This window comes from Hippocampus guttulatus, chromosome 17 (genome assembly GCF_054856545.1).
Source record: "Hippocampus guttulatus isolate MCC_2025c chromosome 17, RoL_Hgut_1.0, whole genome shotgun sequence".
In the NCBI taxonomy this organism is placed as follows: Eukaryota; Metazoa; Chordata; class Actinopteri; order Syngnathiformes; family Syngnathidae; genus Hippocampus; species Hippocampus guttulatus.
This window is the reverse complement of record NC_141277.1, coordinates 8,505,646-8,525,521: the sequence shown is the minus strand read 5'-3', so window position 1 is coordinate 8,525,521 and position 19,876 is coordinate 8,505,646. Positions and strand designations below refer to the sequence as shown.

Here is a 19,876-nt window from a genome sequence, read left to right as displayed (position 1 = left end):
TGGGACAAATAAAGGATATCTTATCTTATCTTATTACTCACCAGAGCTCGTCCACAACACGCACCAACACAAAGAAGGTGTTCTTGCTGACTCGCTTCTTGAACGTGTCTGGACTGTGGCAAAAACTTGTGTATGTGCTTTGTGGTCAAGGGAAAAAAAAAAAAGTACAGTACAGTATTCTGTGCCCCTATTATGGTGTCGCTTTTTAAGACATTGATTTGTTAGGATTTTTACAGTATATGGGCAAATCTGAATTGAAGGAGTTGTGGGCCTTTACTGTAGTGTTACGTTGTGTCACAACATCCTGGGCAGCATTGAGCTCGACTGGAAGAGATGGAGCATAATTCGCAGCAAGAGGAAGCAAAGAAAATATATACATGTGAGAATGGTTTTACAACTACCATAACATCTATGCTAATTTCCATTAGCCCGTGAAGGTGTTTTATGTTAAGCTATCGGACTTCCATTATAAATGTTTTAATTTTCTTTTGTTCTACTGTAAACTACGAGTGGGAGTGGCACCTAAACAACTTGAAGAAAGCACGCTCTGCTCTTATTTGGACTAATTTTCACCAAGTGTGGTGGGGCTTGAATGTATCCCACACAAACAGCGGTTTCTGTTGCGGCAAGAGACATCCACCATTATTTGCACGGTATCGAGGAAGAAATGTCAAAAGGCGGCAAACGGTGAGAGGATATCTGTAGTGTAGCTTCTTTATGAGGTCCTCGGGGGTTATAAACGTCCGATATGTCGTCAAAAAGGCTTCACAGTACAAAACGAGATCTGTGGGGCAGAGATTAGTTATTAGTCAGAGAGAGAGAGGAACAATAACAAGGGAGAATTCATCTTTACCCTTGCGGTCCGTCTCTGTGGCGTGAACTAATAAAATATCTCCCGAGCCAGCACGGACATCCGGCCCGTCATCATTCTGAGGAGAAATGTCAATGTCAATTATTCGCAATAGCGGAGATTCGCTATGCAATATGTTGAAATGAGAGGGGGCTACATTCAGACAAAAGTAGTGCTTTGCTATCATCTTGTAGCGTCTTGGTGCTAAGGAACTGTGGTGAAGTGAGTTGAAAAGGTGCTCGGACAAAAGTAGGGCTTTGCTGCCATCTTGTGGCACCTCAATTCCAAGGCATGATAGTTTTTGTCCTTTCGTTTGTTTTCATCAACGATAATAACTGTGCCACTGATCCACTGTGTAGCGCTTCCGCTGCAGACTCGTGGCTACAAGCATAAAAGAAAAATAAATAAATAGGTTTCGGTTGTCTTACTTCCTGTTTTAGTGTTATCCTGCTCATGATCTCCTTGTGATCGATGAGAGACAGCTCGTCCACGTTCTCGTCGCTCTCCTCCGCCGACTCCGCTGACTTTTGCCTCCTGAAAAACACAAAAGTAACAGTTATCGTCAAAGGGGAGGCAATGGGACTAATTTTGAAACAAATATGACGAAAATATTCCAATGTGTTTAAGGAGTATCATATGAATACATCAGATATATTTTTGTGTGTTCAACTACGTTTAATGTGTGCTTTTTAAAATTAATCACTTCAGTTTCTTAAGTGAGACTAAAACAATTGCAATGACTTCCTAATACTGCAATTCAAACGAAAGCCTTTTGTGTTCTTATCCAATCAAATACAGTTTGAAACCATGCCTTACCGTTCCACTTCCATAGCCTCTTTGCTATTGGTAGATGGCATCGGAGGGGCGGGGTCTTGGAGCACGTCATCAGCCATGATGGTTTCCTGATTGAAAAGCAAACAAGATGTTGAAACATGAGTGTCATGGCCCCTCGCAAGTCAGGTCCATCTTTTGGGACACCCACACCCACACACAGGCCACAATTTGGTTTGGGCTGAGCTGATGCAACCATGACAAACACCAACATTGAATGACACCAACACAGTATGCTGACTTTTTCACAACTACAAACACCCATTGTGGTTCACAGTAAACACAGCACCACATGCGACAGTCCACACCCGAGCCCAAACACCAAAGGGAATATCGACAACCCCAAACAGTGTGTACATTTACAATCCGTGGAGCATTCTTTGTTGACATTTTCAAACGACAAAATTGAAAATCCAATGAAAAAAGTGATGTGCTTTGTTATTCATGCTAAACACACATACAAAAAAAAAAAAGATTTTCCAGGCCGTGGAAGTTTGGGAATAACTTACATTGTCCAAAAATATAGTAGCTTGTTTTGGAAAAGTCTTCAAATTCAGGATTTAAGAAATGTAATTGCTGTCAAATGTCAAGATGGGTCAATTTGACCTGAACTGTTACATTCAAGGGGAACTTGAAGCAAACATTTTCTTTGCAATAATATATTTTACCAGCCCCCATGAGGTTACTCTAATTTTGCATTTGTGGAATGAGAACTCAGTAGATTCATCCATCCTGTACCGCCCTCTGCTGTGGACTGAAATTGACATCAAAATGCCCTCGGGTTCGCATTGTGAACATCATGTGAGCAAACCCAGAAAACAGAAGAACAGTCACGTTGGTATATTAATCAGAATACTGTACTGTGTTTAGACTGGTGGGGGCACATGGTATATATTGCAGTGAATAATTTTGCCTCGAGTTCGCTTTATAAAACTTACTCCTGTGGCCTGTTTTTTAATTTTGAAAATTCAACGCTATCCTAAAATGTTTATTCTGTGTGTTCCATTTAAAAAATAATGAGTCACTTTTTCCATGTTATTAAAAAAAATGCAAAGAACAAATGATACACAGATCCTGCCCGAACACCAAAGAGAATCTTGACAACCACATACAGTACATACACTCACCATCCCACATGCACGACTATTGCACTAGGATGGGGGAATCTGACGGAAAAACCGCGGACTACAAGATATTTATCTTCTTTGTTTTATTAAAGCAGCGACAAGTGAGGTGTTAGCTTAGCGGTTAGCATCATTAGCCGCAAAGGCGGCCATGACGAACACCCTCGGAGGAAAGCGCACAAGCCAGTCCAGGGCGTGAGGTAGCCATGCTCGGCAGATGGTCACCGCTACGCTGCCACGTTCAGAGTCGAACGAAAAGCGCTTATGCTTTGCACCCTGAAGTGGCAGCACAACCTTGCTACTACTTACTCTGAGGGAGAGAGGCAGTTCGCCATTGGCCTGGCTGGATGAGTACAAGTTGACATACTCGCCCTCCCCACCCTCGTCATTTGCACTCTCGCTCTACGGGAGGGGAAAGAACCGAGACGTGAGACAGCGTGAAAGGGGTGTGAAGGCAGGTTATTATTATTATTATTCTTTTTTTTTTTAAAGTCTTGGCTCAGCATCATCACGATCACCAGGTCTCACTAGAGTGCATGCAGAGAAGGAAGACATGCTCCACTGGGATTCTGAGTGGACGTTGGCTGTGTCCAGATTCAAAGGCTAAGTCCTCCGAAGGCTGCATTTTTCAGCGGCGTGACAACACTTTTGGCGCGACTCGACCGCATGTGGGTACCAGATTCCAGAAAAACAATTAGCAGGTTGGGTCCTTCGACGATTTCAAAGCCTCCTTCTTATGTAACCTCCATGGACTGCATGAACCGTGGCGAATTTGGATAGGTTTAATGTGAATTTAGACACCACGTGCGGTGGAGTTGCGCCGGAAATGACGTCATGTGGCCGAAAATGTCATCTTCGGGGGACCCGGCCTGTGAATTTGGACACAGCCAATGAGTGACAGGCTGTGATTGCAATCACTCCCGAGTCACAATTCTGTCATCACAGCGCATACTAAAAAAAGTACTGAAACACATTTTGCATATCATCTATAGTGCAGATTTTCACACATTGTGGAGCCCTTATGTTGATACCGTGATGAGGGCGTTGGGAATTAGTGAATGATTCCGAACACAGCCAGAGTGATGACGAGCAAGATTTCAGTGTGACCGATCGACCCATCATCGCCAGTTGTTTTTCCTTTTCTTCTTCTTCTACATAAGAATGCAACAAGCCCATCCCGGCCGCTCAATGTCCACAGCGCGTTCGCCATCTGTCCTCACCACGTGGAGAGAGTCACTGTGAGTCGACTCGGAGGGAGGACAGGCTGCCATCGAGGCGGCCGAGCCGGACGGGGAGCCCCCAGGACCGGGTCTTCCCCCATTACCGTTGGGAACAGGGGCACTGGTCAAGGCAGCTTGGTCCACGCTCTGCGATGAGGTGGGGAAGGGTGTGTGTGTGTGTGGGGGTGTTCCCCCGGGAAGAGCGGAAGCAAGAAAAGAAGGAGGAGGAGAAGGAAGAAAACAAAGAGCCAATAGATCAGATCGCTTTAAGGAACGAGATGGTGGAAACGGAGGCAAAAGTGAGAGGCGGAGGAGATGCTTCGGATGGCGATGACCCGGACGAGGACGATGACGAGGAGTGGGTGTGAACACGAAAAGCATTGCAAAGCAATGAAGACGGAAAAAGCAAAACGGGCATCAGGGCAGCGGTTCCATCAGATGTCAAATTAATTTTCACAGAAGGCCAAGTCGTCGTCACGCTTTCCCTCAAAAGGCTCTCCTAACTGTGAATCTTTTATCACCTCATCACATTATGTAAGCTATTTGCATTTCATTTTTAATGCATATATTTGAAACAACAAATTGAATTTGAAATAAAAAGTCATGGAAAATAGTGACAAATATAAAAACAGAGCCGCATTTTTTTAAGGAGAAATTTGGTGAGCAAAACGGCTTGTAATATCTGTAAAAAGGTAAGAATGTCCCAATCACATTTTATTATAATTTTTTCCTGATATAAATATGGCAACTAAACTTTTCTACATTGAGGAAAATCTTTTTTTGGAATGGTTCTGAGTAGGCTGGTGTTCGAATCCCTCACCCCAGCTGTTCCACTGTACCTGCTTGATTCACTTCAACAAGATGACTTAAAAGCTGAGCTCGTGATATTCCAACTTGTAGTTTGCCTCTTTCGTCAGCAGGGGATGCTGTGGGCTGGCCAAAGTCCGAATGTGGCTTTAACGGGCTTGCGTGTTGGAAAATGTCAAATGGAATTTGACAAACCCAATGATCACATAGGGTAATTTTTTTTAAATTGGTCTGCTTTTATTAAGGTGTGTCGAAGCAATTCGGCAAAAGGCGATGCGGTAACTTTAAGAATGAACCTGTGTGTGCATGCGTTGCCAACTAAAATGATGTCTGTCTACTCGCAGGGAGCTAAACCTGAACCTGTGTGAACACGCTGCACATACCAGCTGCGTTTCAGCATATACCAGCGCCCCCCCCCCACACACACACATTCACATTCACACACACACACACACACACACACACACACACACACACACACACACACACACACACACACACACACACACACACACACACACACGCAAACAAACGCAGGTGTGTAGAATTGTTCCAAGGAAAAAGCTACTCTGCCCTTTGAACTACATCAAGACATACAAAACCTCTGTTGATCATGGAGATTACAGACCAATCTGACACGCAAGATGTGAAACTCTGCAAAATAGAGATGGCATAATTGAAAATAAATATATATTTTTTAACCTCTCCCACATCTAGTTTTCCTTGGCACCAGTTCACACTCTCGCTGACATGAAAGTCTATCATAGAACATCACTTTGAGAAAAGGAAAAGATGACTCTCTCACTTGCAGTTGTCCAAGTAAGATGTGAAAAAGTTTGCTCTAAATCTGACACATATCAGCCAGTTAAACATGTAAACACCAAAACGCTCAGCCATGTCATTTTGTCTAACCACGTCGACTTGCTTACTGTTAACATACAACGCAAAACACCATAGATAGCGCAAAGTTACAAAAAGCAAAATGACAAAAAAATCCACAATCGAGTGATTTTCACTTTATAAGTGAGGTCATGAGACACACCCACGTGGGAATAACCCAGTAAACTGACGCAAGTAGAGCACCTTTCCTTGGCATGTCCCCACTGCACCCCGAGCTAAAACGTCATGCCCCCGGGGCGTAAGGAATGCAAACATTCCACACAAACACACGAAGAAAGGTGTGAGACGCCACAAGGGGGTGAGGAGGGGAAGGAGACAGTGAGGGAGAGAAGTCGGAAGAAGATGGAGGAGAAAAGACGACGTGGAAAGATGAGGGGAAGCGAGAGGAATGTGTTTTCCATCACGTCCATCTGGTGCGGCATTCCGCCGGAGAGACGCACTCCCACCATCCCACCCGAGGGAGAACCTTGGACACCGCGGGGTCAACAAAGAAGCAGCGAGTGGGCGGGGACTGCTCACAATCGGTGGTGGGAAGTAACCAAGGAATATACAGTATATATATAGGTGTCAAAATGAAAATGGAAATATTTTGAAAGGACTATATGGTACCTTAGCAAAGCTTAACTGACGCTTATATTTTTTAAAATAAAAATTATGCATAAACGGAATGAAATAGTTCCCATTTTAATCTACTTTTGACCTCATAGGCGGTTCTCCTGGCTCACATATGCAGCTACGTACTGATTCATTTCCAGTTTTTGGTTTTGTTTGCTTAAGGTGTAGCGCTAATATTATTTTTAATCAAGACATTTTAATTTACTTGCCAGTTTACTGTTCAGTTACTCCCCCACTTTATTTTTTTTCTACCTCAACAAACACAAGCAACACGGCCACAACAAAGCATGATTGACAATCGAGTACAACAACGGGCGCGCGGGAGCGAACAGCGAGCCTCAAACGTTCAAAGTGCACACACCGTGCGTGTCACGTATGGACACTTACCGTGGGCGTGGTCAAGGCGGCTTGGCCAATCAGGTAGGAGTTAGAGACGGACATACTGAGGCCCAGCCCAGAGCCCGCCTCCTCCATGGCCGCCACAGACGGCTGGAGGTGGCAGGAGAGCGAGGAAGAGGAGGAGGAAGAGGGGGAGGATGAGTGGGAAGCCTAGAAGTAGCATGATTGAGAAAAGCCAAGGAATGGGGGGAGCACAAGGGAGTGAGAGATGAGGGGGGGGAGGAAAGAAAAAGTTGATTAAACGAGCTAAGCCAGACCTAATCAGCGTTTAGTAGTAGAAATTAAGTATGGGCGGAGGATAGTGAGGAAGTGAAGGAGTGTCAAAAGCTGTGTTGTGAACAGGGGTTTGGGGGGGGGGGGGCTGTTGGAAAGTGTAGTTGGTGTTTTATCCCCATGGCTATGGTTGCAAAATTCCCACAATTTGGAAACTTTCAGGTATTTCTCGGAATAAATCGATATAAAACAGGAATCAGCACTTTCAATTTTAGCATTAACCTGACGAAAACAAACAGATTTCATGCAAGGACGGTTGTTAACTTCTGTTGCTAAATACAGTATTATCCCCAAATAGCTGATTTCAATTATGGTTTTTGGATTAATTCAGTCCTGTTAATCAACATTTTATGCTCAAGTGCAGTTAATTAGAGACAGATGTTGTTGCACACGGTAGATGTGTGGATGTATATTAGTTTATTTGAGCTAATAGGACATTTCTCATGATCCTCCAGGTACAGAAATAGAAAGTGGTTATCCTGTGTGACACTGCAGATTCAGACGCGACGTGGAATTAGCAACAATTCAGCTTTTTGACTTTTAATTGATTGTACATTTCCCTAAAAATTCAACTTCAACCATTTAGTGTTACAGTAAAAACCCAGAATGATCCAGCGTGGCTCACGTCGGCTTGTTTACAATGCTAGCTTAGTAGTTGAGAATCATGTGTTGTTTATTTGTTGAAATATGTCCACCAGCTGATGTTGATTTGATTTTTCATCATTCCCTACTGCCTAATTACTCCACAGCAATTTTTAGGGGGAGGTTTTAGTCAACCAGATAAAAAGAATCCATATATAGTGATTAGGGAAGTTAATAATACCAAACACTGCACGTGTCATTGAGTTCATCTTCCCTTGAAAGCTCCAATGCCTGTCGGTCATGTGACTGAAATGCAGGCCACTCATTTTCCCCGTCTATGGTGACACTCCACTGAACCGTCCTTTAATGCTCGCAGCTTTAAGAGCCTTACAGAATTGAGGCCAACTAAAGCACTTTCCAAACACGGCCAATATGATCGGATCTGGTGTTTCTCCCTCGCTCCCCTCCCATAATTTACACACACACACACATACGGCAGCGGAAATGACTTTTTCACTTTTTTTTCCTTTCTTGCCAAAGCTGCACAAAGTCGCTAAAGCATGTAAGGTTGGAGCAAAGGCTTATGGCAGAGGCCAACAGGATTATTACGATGAGTCCAAAACACGAGGCCAGATTAGTCTTGGTGGCAGGAGTGCAAAAAATGGACATCCAGTTGTATGCCTTTCTGTGATTCTTCCAGTCTCTTTGTATCTGCTGCAAGCTGCTAATGACACTATAAGCTCATTGGCCACTTGACAATGGCGAGCCTTCAAACTAGGGCTGCTGCTGTTGAGTAGTTTTAAGATCAGGAATCCTACCAGTTATTCTGTCAATTAATAGTGTAAAAATAGATATTTGACACAAGGTGCGTGAGGTGGAGGTATTATTATTGTATATTTCGATTCACCATTCTCATGCTCTACTGTGACTTGAATGCGTGCTGCTTCAAAAGGCAGGGCCTGGCCTGGTGAGTGTCGTAGGCATCAGCGAATCAGAGTGTCGAGTTGGCTGGCTCTGGAGCCATGCAGTGGGACTGGAACAGTCACAGAAAGGCATAGAAATTGACGCCCTTGGAAATGTATTAGTTGAAACACCGATTGTAAATTTTGCCATTCCTTGAAGAGAACAACATTCTATGGGCTCCCTCAAAGTCCTTTTAGTTTGAACAAAAGTTTCGACAGCAAGGTCGGCTTTACTTTTTAAGGACACTGCTGAAACAACAAAAACAAAAAAAGCATTCACTACAGCTTTAAATAGAAAATCACAGATGCTGGGTGTGTTGAGCTACTGGATCAGGCAAGTGGGGGGGGGGGGGGGGGGGGGATGAAATGTTTCCTCTTTTCGAGCTCTGCTAAAGATAGATGGACTGGAGTGCACGATAAAGTCTTATCTCCAAATAACACCATCCATGCGCAGATGTCTGCTTTCAGTTGCAGGAATGGAGATGTGCCGATAAGGAGGCAAATTGTTGGAGGAGATAACCAGACAGGAGTGCGTCTTCTGAGAAAAGTGGAGGAGGATTTCCACCACAAATGTACTTTCGACACGCGCTTCTCAACCGCTGTCAACCTGCGACCCGCATTTGCCGACTGTTTCTAAGCGGTGACATACTTTTCAAGAAGTCCAAAATGCATACAATGTTTTGTTCAAAACCCCGAACTATATTTTTTGGTACATCACATCCTGTACCCTCAAAACATTGCATGGCGGTACCGTCGTACCCCGCAATACCTTGGTTCATCGTTTGTGTTTAAAGAGTGTGGTATGGGTTAAAAAAAAACTTTGATAAAAAGTTTTTCTTTGTGTTGTTTTGTTCAGCTATTGCAGGTGGGTCTGGACCGCATCCCCTGCAATGAACAGGAGGTTCGATGTAAACCGAGGACCCCCATTTTTACTACATCTGGGTTCCTGACCCACCAGTTGAGACTCTGTGCTTATGACCAAAAGCTTGCATACACACACACCAGCACAGATGCGTCTGAAAAGCCTGCGCACGGGTGTTGGGTCCCCCTTACCAGTTGGCGTTGCTTGGGCGGCAGCGCAGGCGGCAGGAGCGGCTCGTGTACGGAGTCGGTGCTGCTGAAGGAGTCGTTGAAGCCGTAGACCTCCTGGAAACGCTTGTTGCGCTGCTCGTAGATGCTCTCGCTCTGCGGCATCTGGTAGAAGACGGACGGCTGCGGCTCCGAGTAGTCCTCTACAAACTGCATGTACTGCAGGACTGGGCAGACGACACGGTTGCGTTACCACCAGCGCTCGTCAAGTACATTTCACACAGAGATTAGGCAAAAATTGGCACATCTGAGGCGTTGTTACTGTGTTCATTTGACGAGCTTCCCAAATTGATGGAGTCATTTGACAAATGTTATCTCAGATGAAGCATTTCATAACTGATTTTTGTTATTTCCATTTTTTAGTCAATTCCAAATATTTGATCTTCAAAAAGTTCTTTTTAAATATTCCCCTTTGTGAAGAAACACCTTGTCAGCTACCCTTTTTTTGGCCTCAAATGTCCTTCATTTCTCATGACACCCTATTGACTCATTGTGCACAATAGCATTTTATTCCTAAGAGAACAAAACAAAAAAATAAAAAATAAAAAAATGCACAAAAGGCCAATGAGCCAGACAGAAAATCGAAAGTACTGCTGTTTAACTCTGATCTGAACACCCTCCTACAGTCATGGAGCTATACCAGTTGGGCCATCCATAAAATGAGAAGAATACATGGAATGACATCAATGTGCAGGAAGTGATGTGGAAGGCGTGACAGGAAATGACCAACCCTTGCCCCGTGTTGGCCCCCACCCCAAGCTGGAGCCATTGTAGTACTTCCTGGTATTCTCTTCCTGTTGAATATTTCCTTGACATAATCTACGCCTGAGTGACGCAGTGACAAAATGCTGCCAGTCACCCATTCCCAAATGCACCACTCCTATCCCCTGTATCGCTCCCAAACGTGCTCTCAATTGTTCTTTTCATTTTTAATGAGCAGTCACAAATACAAAGAATGAAAAATTGCCTGACTTTCAAAAATGACTAGTTTTGGCTAGTTAATTTAATCTTGCACCTGATAAATACCCCCCCCCCCAAAAAAAATCTAAAACAAATTCTAAAACTATTATGAAGCAAAAAGAAAACTAAGAAAAAATTACAAACCTGTTCTAAAAAAAATAATTTAAAAAAAAGTATAAACATATCCTACTATAATGTCAAAACCTCTGAATAACACACACTTTGTTTCTAGGTCTAAATGTAATAAATGTTATTCTTTCTTATTACGCCAGTAATCAAACATCCAAAATTATTGTCGGTGTGGGAAAATGATCCCTGCAAACATCTGCAATAAAAAATGTGATATGTATGTTAATATGCATGTTTAATATGTATAGGTAAAAATCGAGGGTAAATATTCGCCTAACTGGTTTAAAGATTCCTTGCCTCCATTGTCCACTAATTCCACCCAAATCCCAAAGCCCGAGGCACTCACTGTGTCTGCTTTTCTTTTCCGGCAGCGGCGGCGGGCTGGCAGGCACATCGGCGTTCTCGCCGCAAATGTACTGCGCGACGAAGACGCCGCCGTTTGTCTGCGGCATGGGCGAGATGGGCGTGAAAAGCGGAAAGGGCGGGGGCTCCTCCTCGGACAGGTTGTCGTACTGGGAGGGGTAGCGCTCGTACAACTTGGAGCCGCCGTCGGGGAAGGGCGGCGTCTGTGTGCTGCGCCGCTTCTTTTGGGGCAGCGCGGGCGGCGCGCTGATGCGTGACAGAGGGTTGGGGTGGCCGGGCTGTGGCGTCCAGTACTCGGGAAGCTGCTGGGGGGGAGGTGCGCTGAAGCGGGGGTGCGTGGGATGTTGCCCGGGGACGGGCGAGGATGACTCGCTGTGCGACTCGGGCAGCGGGCTGAGGCAGCCGCCCACCGGGATTGGGGGCAGGCTATCCCCGACTGAAAGATCCTGGTGGAGGAAGTCGTAGTCGGGGTCGTAATTTTCCGTGTTGTCTGAAAAGGGAAATGAAAACACAACCTGTTATAGATCTCCTTCATATGTGCCATTTGCGAGTCACAAATTCACAGATCAAATTTTGTTTCACGCTACTCTGCTCTCGGCCATGTCTTTTAACTCATTTCCTGCCAACCATTTTCGAAGCCTTTTGACTGAACTTTCAAGACCTACAACGCGGTTGTGTTCCGTGACATTATGAACGCCACAAAAGACTACATCCTCTCCTTTCGCTTTTCACTAACTACCCCAACACATGCTCTACTGTACATATACATCCTCTGTTCTGGATCTTACCAAGCGTCTCGCAGCTGGTGTTCCGCGAACACTGACCGCTGTCCTGCTCCATCGAAGAGAGTTGCTCATCCGACTTGCTGAGTTTGCCCATGCTACTGCATGGAGACAGACGTGGGGAGTCCCCCCCATATGACTGGCTGCCCCCCGAAAAGCGCCGCTGGAGAAACTCCTGCTCGTAGTCATGCTGCTGCAACACAAGATGCTTCGTTTATCAGACAAACAAAAATTCCAAAAATTTTACTTTTACATGAGAAATCTAATTTTCGTAAACTTTTCCAGTCAATCTAATGTCAAAATCTTCAACTGCCTCCACAAAAATACAGAACGAAAGAAATCCTACTCTTTGAAGGCCAACATTTTCATAAGAAAATCCCCCGAAATGTGGGGGGGGGGGGGGGGGGGGAATCAACAAATTCACCATTTATCAGCCTATTCAAACTAATGCAACTTCAAAATTGTCAACATTCCAAAATACAAATATTTTTGAAGAATTCCCCAATTTCCAGTGAAATAAAATCCCAAATAAATGGGAAAAAACACATCACAAATTTACCTCAAACTCAACATTTTTCAACAGACTCAAAGCATTCTAATTTCAAAATGTCCAAACATTCCCAAATCAATTGAGAGGTTTTAAAAATGTGTTTGTATCCCCTAATTTCGCTTTTCCCTTCCCTCCAAGGCCTCCCATTCTACATTTGCAATTCAGTGTACAGCCACGTCAAATTTCTAAATCCAGTTCTTTTTTTAATTCTTCTCAAGGTATTTGTCTCCAACTGACCTGCCTGTGGACGCTGCAGGGCAAGCTGGATCCCCGGCTCATGGGAGCCACCACCGCCACACGCGTTGGCGACGGGGCAGACTGCCGCTTCTTCGGCGGGAGCGCCGGAGGAGGGCTGTTGTCGATAAACAGATGCAGACGGAGAAAATGAATAAGGACAGTGAACAAAAACCAAAGCATATCTAGCAAAAGGGCATACACACACACACACACACACGCACACGCACACGCACACGCACACACACAATACAGTGGAACCTCGGTTCACCAATGCACTGCACCACTTAACAAACGGAACCGTTTGTTCATTTCTATGACCAAAAATTCTGAATAAATATTGACTTGGTTAAGAAGACGCTTTAAAATAAATACCTGAGAAGTGTCGAACGGTGTCTCCATAAATTTACATGTGTTTTAAGCTAAAATATATATCGTTTAAATGTTGTGTATCAGATTTTCATCTGTGGAGGGTGAGTCTGGAACAAATGTACCACAATAACGTAATGATTTAAAAAATATATATAAAGTAAGCAGCTTCATTCTGTGGCTGCAATGGATTTGGTCCATTTCTCTCCACTTCAATGGGAAACGCTACTTCTGTTGGTTAGCGAACTCAAAACGAACTCAGGTTGGAAACCGAGATTCCACTGTACATCATCGCCACAAAAGAGGACGCGCCGAGTTAGCGGCTCGCAGGTTCTGTTCTTGACAGCGACATTCTTGCATGAGTTCAGTCGACATGGGGCAAAGGTCAGAACGCGATGTGCAATGGAGGCCAATGAGAGGACACTGCATCGGGTCAGCCACACACGCTCATGCATTTTTTTTTTAATGTGTTTGGGGGGAGGACTGCCCAACACAAAAAAAAAAAAAAAAAAACCCGTCGGAAAGAATGGAAACCATGCAGGTCCATCGAATCCAAAAGCTTGATGAGGGGTTGGCTTGGCCCGGGTGAAGTGGGCTGGGGAATGGCGTGGGTCTCGGGTAAGATGTTATAATGGTCACATGTGATCCATTGAGCTAACATACTTCTCCTTGTGAGTGGGTTTCCTTTGGCCAGCGTCACAATTCAACTGTGCTCTGTGCCCAGAACCCAAAAGGGAGGGAGACAAAGGATGAAATAGGTTGAGACAGCACAGACAGCAAAAACAAAGTGAGTGACAAGGCCCCCCCCAGACATACTCAGATCCTCCGTGATTCCCAACCACTGTGCCGTGCGGGATCATTAGTCGACTTTCTCTGAACAGGGCCGACCGAGGGTTCTACTACAAATATTGTATCTTCGGATAGCTGCCGTCTCCACTGGTGCCCTTTCTTCTAGGATTGAAAAGGCTCATTGACTACACTAGACTTGTAATGAGACTGTCACGTAGCAGAAGCAGTAATGTATGATTCTGCCATCTCGTGGGAACTTGACAGTTGTCAGATACTATGGAAGAAATGTTTGTACAATTTTTAATGTAATCAAGGGGCCTCTTTGAGTGTTCCCTAAGATGGAGCCGAATGGCAAAACTGCTGTTCTATCCTTAATGTTTTGTGTACCTTGACAGAGTACAGGTTGGGAAATAACAGGTTGAAATTGTGTGAAAGTCAAACATCGTTCTGGATGTTTTAGTCCATTGCGGGAATCGAGAGAGACAGTCCAACCACAAAACGTTTACCTGAGCTCTGCCATCTTGGCTTCAGGAAGCGGGGGTTTTGGAGGGGCTACGTCCTCGTCGGGCATGTCCGAGGGGCCCTCGGCGGGAGCTGCAACCGGAGACGTCTTTGCCAGCTCCGACTCGCGCTCTACTGAGGTGGCAGCTGGAGGAATGTTGCTGCTCCACACCAGGAAGAAAAACGACAATAAGTATGAGAGAAGAGCTAAATATTCAGAAACGTGCACGAGGGTTGCATCATTCCAGGGACTTTCATAGTTGGGAACTTTGCCACGGAATTAATGTCTGGATTTGAATCCATCCATCCATTTTCCGAACCGCTTGATCCTCACTAGGGTCGCGGGGGGTGCTGGAGCCTATCCCAGCCGTCTCCGGGCAGTAGGCGGGGGACACCCTGAATCAGTTGCCAGCCAATCGCAGGGCACACAGAGACGAACAACCATCCACGCCCACACTCACACCTAGGGACAATTTAGAGCATCCAATCAGCCTGCCATGCATGTTTTTTTTTGTTTTTTTTTTGGAATGTGGGAGGAAACCGGAGCACCCGGAGAAAACCCACGCAGGCCCACATCAATGTGAACAAAAAAGAGTTAACTATGTATTTACAAAATTGTAATTTGTCTGTAAGAGTATTATTTTTTTTTTGTAAAGCATCTTTTGGGCGAGGAAAACGCCTCACTTTTGAACATTCCAGCATCACGCAAACGTGCTCACCTCTCCGCCGTGGTGACGGGCGCCGTCGGTTTGTTCGGGCTGGTGGGCGACGGCTGCTCTTGTTTCTCGATGGTCAGCTTCACCAGCTCCTGTTGGTGCAACGGCATCCATTTTCAACGCCAACGTCAGACCTTCTTCAATACATGGGGCGCGAGACACCTTACCTTTACGCCATCCAGCACCGCTTTAATGACGTTGGTGACCGACGTCACGTTCTCCTTGTCGTCCAGGTCGATGCCGTCCAGCATCACCTGGTCGGCCCAACGGATGAGGTTGGCGAGACTCTGGTACACGCGGTTGTGGCAGGAAGACAACGCTGAACTGTGGTGAGTGGGGGAGAATACGGTTGGACTTTAGGAGAATTACTGTATATCTTTTTTGAAATAAGGTGTCTAAAAATTAACATGGCGTTGGTTGAACATTTTAGTGTTTAGCTCTTTTCGTGTACCCTGTAACCTGATAACATGATAAGCTGTCCACTGTAGTAACCGCTGTACCTGAAAATGTTGAATTTTCTGTTGTTGTATTTGTCCGTTTTACAGTAAACTTCAACTGTGAGTGACAAACAGCTAGAAGCAAGCACGCTTTGCCTCTTATTCTGAGAGCTGTGTGAAATGTGCGTTCGTATGTTTAAAGCATGCAGAAGGGGTTAAAACCATCTTAAAAGAAATACATATGTGGTCTCTCTATATTTTTCGATCGTGGCTGGCTCTACAACAGGGGTGTCAAACTCATTTTGTCGCGTGCTACATTGAAGTGACCGTTTTCCTTGGAAGGCCGTTATGACTGTGAAAGCATTTCAAGAAGTCAAGAATAATGGTCGAGTCAACGATTGTTTAAGTTACTGTAATGAGGGAGTTGGTAACAAGAAAATGCTTCCAATATCTCTCTTATTTATTACATATGAGGAGTTGAGATTTTGGTTCAGATTTTAGCAATCATGGTAGAAGTTGACATGCCTGATTTGCTGTTGCGGGCCACATAAAATGATGTGGCTGGCCAGATCTGGCCCCCGGGCCTTAAGTTGAACACTGTGCTCTCGAATGTAATTCCCGCGATGAACGTGGGATCACTGCAGTTGCTGTTTGGACGTAACGACTGATCCTCTTCACAGGAGCAACAATGAGGTGTGGCATAAGACCTGTCACGACACGCTGCAGCTGCTTCGCAGCCACTCGGCGCCATGACACAAGTCAGACTCATGTCGGGTTTGAAAAGACCACAAATATATTGATACGCATCGGACTGGGGTAGAGACCGGCAAATATGAGTCACACAGATACAACTGTAATATATGGAGCTATTTTGGCACACTTTCTGTGCGATTAGGCAGCAACTATGATGTTATTGGCTAGTTCTGTGCAGTGTGAGCTCATCAGAAGGTGTTGGGAGCAGCGCACGCGCATTTCATTGACGATTCATTCTCCAAAATCAGAGATATTCATCTCCCAAAAAGTTCAACTTAATTTAAGATTCACCATGGCATGCAGTGGACTTACTTTGAAGGCCTAAAAGTAGTCATCCTTGTAAACTTGCATGGCTCAAAAACTGTCTCAACTCTAATTATAGAAGCCAGCAATGCTAACAACACAGCAAATAATCCAATAACTTGAAATAAAAATGACCTTTGAAAACATAAAACCAGTCGGTGACTTTTCTTCCAACACTCCCGAATAAAAGCAAATATGTTTGAAAGCCATAACCATTGATCGTAAAGTGCCAGACTGACTGTGTCATCGCAGTCCACACACTTCCGAGAGATTCAAATCAACATTAGTCAACATCCAACTAGTCCTGACGAGTCTGCTGCGCATTCTTGCCATGCAGCAAAGGCGAGTGGAGAGTTAAAAAAAAAAAAAACCCTCACCTGTGCTGTATGCGGGCCTCCCCCTGAACCAGAGGCAGGATGGCCTCCAGCACTTTGCTGGCCGAGCCAGGGAGCATCTCCAGCACCTTCTTCTCCACCACCATCTTGTCCACGATGGTCTTGAAGTAGCGAAGTGCGCTGACCACGTCTTTCTCGTGCTCCTCCAGTCGACTCACCTTCTGGATGAGAAAAACAAAAAGGACATACATTAAGAATTGAGAGAATTGCTGGGGAATATTATTGTATGCTCTCTTTTTTATGTGTTGCTGCTGTGTGTGTGTTAAAGTAGCAGTTGTCTGAGGGTTTAATATTATTGTAACATCTATGCTAATTTCCTTTATCAGTATATACAGATTGTGAGGACAAATACAATTTTGGGGGTGTCTCAAGTTTAAATGTGTTTCAATGCTGCGTTTTTAGATTGCTTGTAGGGTTGCAAAAAATTCCGGTCATTTTAAAAGCTGTGAAATTACCATGAAAATAGACAGTAATTTATGCGACTGATCCAAAAAAGGTAAAGAATGAGCAGCTAAGTCCATTTGAAGAAACAAAACGGCTTCCATTCGTCTCTAAAGTGGTTCAGACACCTGGCGACTGGGAAGCTGTGGGAACCAGCAGAGTAAAAACACACATTATAGAAAATGGGCGGACAAAACATTAGACAGGAAACAAGGGAAAAAAAGTCACAAACAAGCACACGGAGGATACTAACTGGGTGCATTTCTCCGCACAATACACGTGCGCTTACCTTGTTAGCGGGCTTTTCAGTGGTCTTGGCCGCGGGCTCGGGCTGTAGTTGCTTGCCTTTCTTGGATGGCGTCCTCTTGATCTTGGGAGAATGGAACTTGTCCATCAGCTTCATGGTAAATGAGGACAGATGGGACCGCTGCGAGTCTACGGATGGGGGGGGGGGTAAAGTGGGAGAAGAGGAGCGGCAAAAAAAAAAGTTGCGGTCAGTCATGCTCGAGAGATTGAGGAAGAAACCAGATGGGGTCATCTTTAAATCATGGCGAGATGAAAGGCCCGACACCCGCGCAGATTTTAGGAACGCAAAAGTTATCTTGGCGGAAAAAGTTGCTGGTTTCCTGCCGTCGGCACGATATGATGATTAAGAGCAGCATCTTTTTTAATGTTTGGCTTCTTATATACACACACGCACACACAGTTAAATATATGTTATACATTTCTTTTCAGACAAAGCCCATTTGCTCCACTTTTAGGTCAGAAACCAGTGCATGTGCTTTCCTCCTACAAGAGAAACAAACTTTCTTCTCGTGAAAGAAGTGAGTCTCCCCTTTCTTTTGGTACGACAAGTGCTCGCACAGACAGAACACAACATTCTGTGGTCTTGAATGATCAGTCAAAAGGTTTGCAAGCCTCTAGCAATATGAGGAACTGTGCTTTTTTTTCCCCCTAATACGTGCCCTTTAAGGCAACTTGTGAACAGGACTGATTCATATTTCTTGGTAGAAACCTTTCGACATGAGGATGTAAACCTCTTGCCAACAACCCTCCATACTGGACCCTTTTGTTCACTCAAAGTTTAAAGAGGGCCCGAAGGACTCCGTTTCACAGCTGGAAGGCAGCCCAGGCATGAGGTGCAGCGAGTGACATCAGCACGCTGAGTCATCACCACCACAATCAATACAGCTGGCCGTCGCACATCACGCATCGACAATATTTCTTCGGCTTGCCGCTCAAGGATGCACGCATCACCTCGCCTCGGCTTACTGTCGACAAAGGAGCAATCTGGGGACCACATCGTTCTTTTGCCCATATGGGAGACCCCCCCCCCCCTTTCCTCTCGAGTTCACAGGAAATCTGACATCATCAAGGAAAGTACTGTAAAGCGAATGAAGACATTGATCGCAAAAATCAGAAATCGACAAAAAAAAATGAAAATAGTCTTACCCCTTTCAACACATTAAAAGTTATTGAAACAAACGTGCACTTATCAAAATTCGTTTATACAAATATCGATACAAAAAAAAGAGCGTAAAAATTTGAAATATGGGGGGAAAGCGAACAACAACACGGCTGGGTCAGACATGCTCTGTGGAAGTCATGCGCGCGCCTTTAGCATCCACACGTCAAGCAGCCTCCCCCCGCTGACTGCTGCTGTACTGAGACGGTGAGGTCATCGACTATAATTTGTCTCACGCTGAATTTAAGGCGTCGCACACCGAGCGCAGCGGGCAGAACAAACCACAGTGTCAAAACATGTTTTTTTTTTCTTGTGAATTTTATTTATATTCTGCTGAACTGTCTCGGGTTCAGAGCCTTGCTGAAATCTTTGTAGACGCTGTTGTCATAGTGATATTTGGAGCTTTTCTTTTTTTTCTCACCACTTTGACACAGAATGCACAAAGAATGGAAACGCACTCTTTTGTATAAAAGGGAGTTAGTAGTAAAGCAACTGGAATAAGCCAGACAGCTGCGTACGTCATCACTTATGAAGAACTGACCCGGGTTACTGATTCTCACTAGTCCGAGTTATGACTTCCGCAATTACACTTTCTGTGAATACCACACAGAAGCAACTGTGAATCATGGCATCAAACTGTTACTTTTTTTAATCTTAAAGTCAACCAAAACGCCCCCAGACTAACAGCTTGGTCCACTGACCTTCTGCTTGGATTTCTTTTCATCCACTTCAATAATGCAAATGACCTAAAATGTGTCATTGCGCACCACAAGATTGCCTTCTTCTCTTATTGGTAACAGGAATAGCAAGAAGTTGTCCAATATATGACTCAACAATTATCACAGATCAGAAGGGCTACAGGACACACAGAGGAAGACAATCGTCAGGTGACATCTGAGTTTATGACAGGATGAGTTGGCCCAGTCCAGGTGAGTCGTCTACACAGGACAGCTCATCAGCCCCTCGCTGTCGGCAGCCTCATTGGATGCACTCAAGGTTACACACACACAGCTGTCCCGTCCTGCAGTATTATGCTC

At 44.8% G+C, this 19,876-nt stretch overlaps 1 protein-coding gene across 6 annotated transcripts in view; it reads right to left on the bottom strand.

Moving 5' to 3' along the window:
* The window catches only part of rapgef1b (Rap guanine nucleotide exchange factor (GEF) 1b), a 39,286-nt gene that overhangs the window by 6,006 nt on the left and 13,404 nt on the right, over nucleotides 1-19,876 (bottom strand). Inside the window, exons 2-19 of one of the 6 annotated variants that reach the window (XM_086135355.1) lie at nucleotides 17,664-17,809; nucleotides 16,916-17,094; nucleotides 15,213-15,369; nucleotides 15,049-15,137; nucleotides 14,335-14,490; nucleotides 13,703-13,753; nucleotides 12,674-12,788; nucleotides 11,893-12,079; nucleotides 11,088-11,594; nucleotides 9,617-9,819; nucleotides 6,735-6,896; nucleotides 4,026-4,172; nucleotides 3,115-3,207; nucleotides 1,667-1,752; nucleotides 1,279-1,384; nucleotides 854-929; nucleotides 700-784; nucleotides 42-134 (exon numbers count right to left, since the gene is read on the bottom strand). In XM_086135355.1, the coding sequence (XP_085991481.1) occupies nucleotides 42-134; nucleotides 700-784; nucleotides 854-929; nucleotides 1,279-1,384; nucleotides 1,667-1,752; nucleotides 3,115-3,207; nucleotides 4,026-4,172; nucleotides 6,735-6,896; nucleotides 9,617-9,819; nucleotides 11,088-11,594; nucleotides 11,893-12,079; nucleotides 12,674-12,788; nucleotides 13,703-13,753; nucleotides 14,335-14,490; nucleotides 15,049-15,137; nucleotides 15,213-15,369; nucleotides 16,916-17,094; nucleotides 17,664-17,809 (2,638 nt within the window). The remainder of the gene's footprint in view (nucleotides 1-41; nucleotides 135-699; nucleotides 785-853; nucleotides 930-1,278; nucleotides 1,385-1,666; nucleotides 1,753-3,114; nucleotides 3,208-4,025; nucleotides 4,173-6,734; nucleotides 6,897-9,616; nucleotides 9,820-11,087; nucleotides 11,595-11,892; nucleotides 12,080-12,673; nucleotides 12,789-13,702; nucleotides 13,754-14,334; nucleotides 14,491-15,048; nucleotides 15,138-15,212; nucleotides 15,370-16,915; nucleotides 17,095-17,663; nucleotides 17,810-19,876) is intronic. The other 5 variants (XM_086135356.1, XM_086135358.1, XM_086135357.1 and 2 more) reach the window with 5 other exon arrangements.